Below are 5,892 nucleotides of genomic sequence, written 5' to 3' on the forward strand. Positions count from 1 at the left end.
TATTTCCAGGAAAATGTTTGCTCGGCTCTGGGGATTGGTGTGACTGAACCTACTTATTTAAGGGTTAACAAGTGTATTTCCAGGAAAATGTTTGCTCGGCTCTGGGGATTGGTGTGACTGAACCTACTTATTTAAGGGTTAACAAGTGTATTTCCAGGAAAATGTTTGCTCGGCTGTGGGGATTCGTGTGACTGAACCTGCTTATTTAAGGGTTAACAAGCATATTTCCAGGAAAATGTTCAATAAGCTAAGGACACTTATAAAGTTATTATGGTATTAAATGTTTTGTATTGTATATATATCGACGAATTTCCCACTTCAGTCTTACAGGTTGGCAATGTTTTCTTCATGGTCAGGCTATAAAAAATGTTGAATAAGTGTAATGATCTAAAAATCATATATACAAATAAGTATTAGAAATAATTAAGAACCTCTGGTCAGATTGTAAGCTGATTATATAGATATAAAAATCTTAACCAAAAACTAATATATAAATTAAGCCAATCTTGTCTGGTTACTGACTGGAATTAATTAACATCATTAATCAGTATACACAAAAAAACATAACCCATAATTATTGGAATACATGACTCATGATTTGTACTGATGCTATTAATGATATTTTGACCATAATTCCAATAGTATCTTACTAATTTTTGCCACATTAAGTTAGTCCTAAAACCACATATGAAACCAAAAATGCAAGGGCACCCTCTTTAAGTGTAAAAATTAACTACAAATATATACATATATATCCATAATTCTTTTAAACAGCACCTACAATAATATTAACACCAGCCATTAGTACCTGTAAGTCACACAACTTCCCAATAAACAAATCTTGGACTGGTGCCACGTGTATAATACACCACTCTCTTGTAAGTAATGACACTGTTATTAACTTCAAGACTTAATATGGATGATAGACACCACAGAGGATCGAGTTCAGGAACTTTTGTAAACATGCTTAATGATGTTTCAGTTTGAATTACTGGATGTTTTTCATTGTTATAAAGTGTATATGTATATATGTTTTTGCAAATAGTTGATTTACAGAATTTCTTTTTACCTCCATCCTTGTAGAAATGGATGTCAACACAAGAGACCAAGGTTGACTTGTCGGCCCTCTTTATGCCACGGCAGCCACCCATGAGCAAGGAAGAAGCTGTAAGAGCTAATCAGATCTTTATCTTAATTGTTTAAAAAAAATGTACTTTTCTCCTCTAATCATCTTGACTTTAATCAGACTTACAAAAGAAAGAGTGCATTTAAATCTGAGTAAGTATTCAAAAACTTTAACTGTCAATGTTATAAAAATTTTCTGCTAGCAAAAGCAACCCTGTGAAAACGGTGGTGAATTTTTTGTTGTTGTTTCGTATTATTGCCATTACCTTGTAAAAATATTGGTAATTAAGTAAATTAACCTGACAGTTCTGTACATTAACATCTTAAACCTCGCTCCTGTTGGACCTGTCTGTGTAGTTATAGAACTCAGTTTTATTCTCTTGCTTACTTGAGCTTCTAGATGGCTAATGGCTCCAACAATTTATTTTATGATTTATTTCAAGTGTTTCATTTTACAAACACAGATGGAAGATGATACTGGTGCTTTTGAGTTTGTGTACAGATTACTTCTACGGAGTTGTAATTATATTTATGGAGTTTTGTTTTTTTATTGTATTGTCAAAAGAAAAACTTATTTATGTCATTTATGAATTGTTTAATAAACTACAAATGACAGTATTATCACGAGGTACAAGTTTTGGCATCAGGTTTTATAAAAACCGAATGTGCATTTTAGTTTTCTGTTCTGGTAAGTATAGTAGTACAGTTTTGAAAACGTTTTGTTTTTCTTATTTCCCAGGCTCAGTTAGTAGAAGAATGGAACGAAGATCTTGAAGCTATGGAAGCTTTAGTTTTAGAAGGAAAAAAATTTGTTAAACTTCCTAAAGAAGAAATAGGTAAGAATGTGTTTTGTTTCATCCATGATACACAAGAATAAACTGTATAATAGTGGATCATTTTTGTAATATACAAAAATTTGATATTTCTTTCATATAAACTTTTTAAGTTTTAAATTTTAATGTTTTGTTTGGAATGCTTACTTTTAAGCCAGGAAGAATTGTTTTTTGTTTACATGTATGCAGAGAAATTATTGTTCATATTACATCTGTATTTTGTGATCTTTTGTTTTCTTCACATACTTTTATAATTTTTAGTGGTAAAAGTACACGTGTCAGACACGTATTCTTCTAGTTAGTAATATACATTTATGGAAAATAGATTATTTAGGTAAGATTATCCTGTTTAATCAATAACACATCTATGGAAGAGAGATTAGTTGAGTAAGATTATCTTACTTAATCAATAACAGCCTGTGGTAGAAGAAAGATTACCTAGGTAAGATTATCCTAATTAATCAGTAATACACCAATGAAGAGAGATTATTTAGGTAAGATTATCCTCATTAATCAATAACACATCTATGGAAGAGAGATTAGTTGGGTAAGATTATTTTAATTATTCAGTAACAGCCACCTGTGGAAGAGAGATTCGTTGGGTGAAAATGATCCTACTTCATAAATGATATGGAAAATGTGAGATGTTCACACCCATCTTGAGTCTTGGGGTCACACCTTCAACAAGTAAAAGCAACCCATTTTTTAGTCATCCCTACCATGGTTATGGTGAAACCAATGGGCAGAAGCATTGGTGACTGGTACCGTCAGTGGATGACCCATCATGAAATGGTCAGTATAGGGGGGAACTTATCTGAGTTAGTAGGGATGTAGTTAGTGGGTGTATGGTGTAGAAAAGAGTTACTTTTTCTCCTTAAAAACACCCATGACAGTAAATAAACAGAATCGTAATTTGTTGTTGGGTGGTAAAACCCTCATGCCTGATGAATGACTGGGGAAGAGACTCATAATGATACCAGTTAGAACTGGTGATGATGCTGGTGAACCAAAACTAAAAGGAAAATCAATGGCTGGTGGACCCAGATCAGAAAGGGTTGGCTTGAAGTCATGGAATTTCAATCACAATGCATCAAGGAAAACTGGGTAGTCTGTTGAGAGAGGTGGATTGATGTAATTAGATATAACTGGAAATGAAGTAGACAGGAAGAACTAGTTGAATGATGGGAATGGATAAGATCCTGACATAATGATTAGTGTGGCAATAGTAGTATCAAAGGAAGTGATACAAGCATAGTTAGGATACAACCCTGAGAATAATTGTGTCGCATCAATACACTAGACGTTACAGCAGATGGTGATCCCATAGATATAGTAGAATAATTCAACTTCCTCTGTATTAGCAGCTAAGTGATACAGAGAAGACTGGGGATGGGCTAGGGTCACAGATACATTTAGTGAACTGTATGGATGTGAGTCATGATCATTGAATGAAGCAAAGAAAAACACAAAAGATCAGTGCATTTGAATTGTGATCTCGGGTACGTCTGCTACATATTTCATAGACTGAAAGTGGGATCAGTGTATGATACGTCTTGGAGCAAGTTGGAAACCTAGATAGCATTTCAAACATTATTAGTTACAAGAAACTAGATTACTTTGGTCATACAATAAGAGATAGAGACAATCTGGAGAAAGTGGTGACATAAGGAAAACTTTATGGAAAGGGAGCCTGAGGTCATCCTTGGACTAGATGGAATGGTGGGATAAAGATGCTAATATAGAAAAACCTTGATAGGTTGAATGAGGAATACTGTGAAAAACTGGAGAAAACTCAGCCAAATCTCTGAATATGATGACAATTGTTCTGATTATTTTAACTGCAAAGGTTAATCCTGTAAAACAAAAGTCTGTTAATTTATTTTAAATTACTTTATTGTTCATGGTACATTAGTTAATAATAGTAAATATGATACTGAAGGTATTATTTCATTGTATAAAAGAAGTGGGGTGTAAATAGGACATTTTCTTTGCTTTGTATAGGTCACTTCTACAGCGAGGATTGCTATGTGTTCCTCTGCCGATACTGGGTGGTCTTGGAGCCTCCTGAAGGAGAGGAGCTGACTGAAGGGGAAGAGCATGAATTACAGGACGAAGACTATAAGTGTGTGGTATATTTCTGGCAAGGCAGAGACGCTACAAATATGGGATGGTTGACATTCACTTTCAGGTACGACTGAAGTAAGAGTTCTAATATTTAAATAAGACAATATTATTTCTTTCCAGCCTGCTGTTAGTGTAATGATGACTACTTCATGGTTCTGTAAAAACTCAAAGTTTTTTTTTATTATTTAATACATTATCTCTTTTGGGATAAAAAAAAATTATAATCAATGAATCTTTTACCAAGGTTTTAGATTTTTTTAAAACAATGTCTGTTATAAATGAATAAAATCCATAAGAAGTAGGACTAACTTCCCATATGGTTACAGGCGTATTAGTCACTCACTAGCACTAACAAGTGCACAGTAAACCTTCATCATTGATATGACATGCTTCAACATCAATAGTTTTAGTTCTTTCGTATGTAATATTTCTTATTACTCAAAATCAATACTAAAGTAACAACCAGAGGTGTTTTCTCGTTAATTTCTTGCATACTTAGACACCTATACTTTTTTTTTTTATTTAGTCTGTTCTGTTACGAAGAATGGTAACTTGTAAAACTAGGCCAACTTTATCATTGAGAGCAAGGTTCAGACTCGTGTATTACTGAACTTGTTGTAAGGCAAACCATGTTAAGAAAATGTTCAAAGCTGCAGAGTAACTGATATTATGTTTAATAAGTTCCACACATGAAATACAAATCATTGGACAAAGATGTTTTCATCAATATTCTAAATGATTGTGAACAATCAGTACACTAAATGTTACAGCAGATGGTGAGTGGTCCCATAGATGTAATAAAGGAATTCAACTTTCTTTGATACTCTATATTAAACACTGATGGAAGCAGTTTAGTGATACAGAGAAGACTGTTTATTGGTGTGTAAGTAAACAAAATATATTGGTACTCCATTCTTGTAATCGAAGAGCTGACCGTATCTCAGTTGAACATTGATTTATGACTTGCGTGGCTAGAACAGCTACTGCCTGTTAAAGGGAATATTGTGGTAATTGAAATAAAAATTACTGTTCCAATTGGAAGAGAAACAGTACTCTTATAAAGAGTAAAGTTGAATAGCAACCAGTAATATTGATTTCAGACAAATAATAGTACAATACAAGTAAGAGTAATTTCCATGTAGTTACGATGGTGAGACAGTCACAGATTGGCACCAACAGATGCTTTGGTAAAGCTTCATTGTTAATATGACGTACGTTTTATTCTATTTGATGGAACATGTATTTAAAACTTACAAGACTTAATCTGTACTACTCATCTGTTTTCCTAGAGCAACCCTGAAGTCAGTTGAAAATTAATTTTTTATTGAAAATCTTATTTTTTTCCAGCTATGTAAGATGTTACAGCATATTCTAGTTTAACATTATTAACTCTCATCTCTAAGTGATGTCTGTATTATAAACTATCTCTTCCAAGGGATTGTCATATTTTTTCTTTGATTGGAAGTAGTTGCGTTACATATAATAACTGAAGTCCTGATAATACTGCACTTTGTACTTTTTAATGAGTTCTACTTTTAATATTTCTATAACTAAAGGATTACTTTGATGTAAAATAATAAAGTATTGATTAACAAAAAGGGTTACTAAATGAACTTTTGTAAAGAGTTTGAAGATGTTCAAACAAATTTGACGTATTTCAGTATTTTAATTTTCTAACAAAACTTTTTTCACAGCTTACAAAAGAAATTTGAATCATTGTTTGGGGACAAACTTGAAGTGGTCAGAACACATCAGGTAAAATTTTCTTTTCTTTTAAAATATATTTCAGTTGATAAGCTGTTTTTGTTGG

The 5,892-nt window shown here is 32.7% G+C and overlaps 1 protein-coding gene across 1 annotated transcript in view; it reads left to right on the forward strand.

Moving 5' to 3' along the window:
• LOC106467086 (protein flightless-1) overlaps positions 1 to 5,892 on the forward strand; it is a 47,621-nt gene that overhangs the window by 29,582 nt on the left and 12,147 nt on the right. The window contains exons 22-26 of the mRNA XM_022395206.1: positions 323 to 330; positions 1,084 to 1,167; positions 1,865 to 1,961; positions 3,960 to 4,146; positions 5,777 to 5,837. Of these exons, the coding sequence (XP_022250914.1) occupies positions 323 to 330; positions 1,084 to 1,167; positions 1,865 to 1,961; positions 3,960 to 4,146; positions 5,777 to 5,837 (437 nt within the window). The remainder of the gene's footprint in view (positions 1 to 322; positions 331 to 1,083; positions 1,168 to 1,864; positions 1,962 to 3,959; positions 4,147 to 5,776; positions 5,838 to 5,892) is intronic.

This window comes from Limulus polyphemus, unplaced genomic scaffold, assembly GCF_000517525.1.
Source record: "Limulus polyphemus unplaced genomic scaffold, Limulus_polyphemus-2.1.2 Scaffold2484, whole genome shotgun sequence".
In the NCBI taxonomy this organism is placed as follows: domain Eukaryota; kingdom Metazoa; phylum Arthropoda; class Merostomata; order Xiphosura; family Limulidae; genus Limulus; species Limulus polyphemus.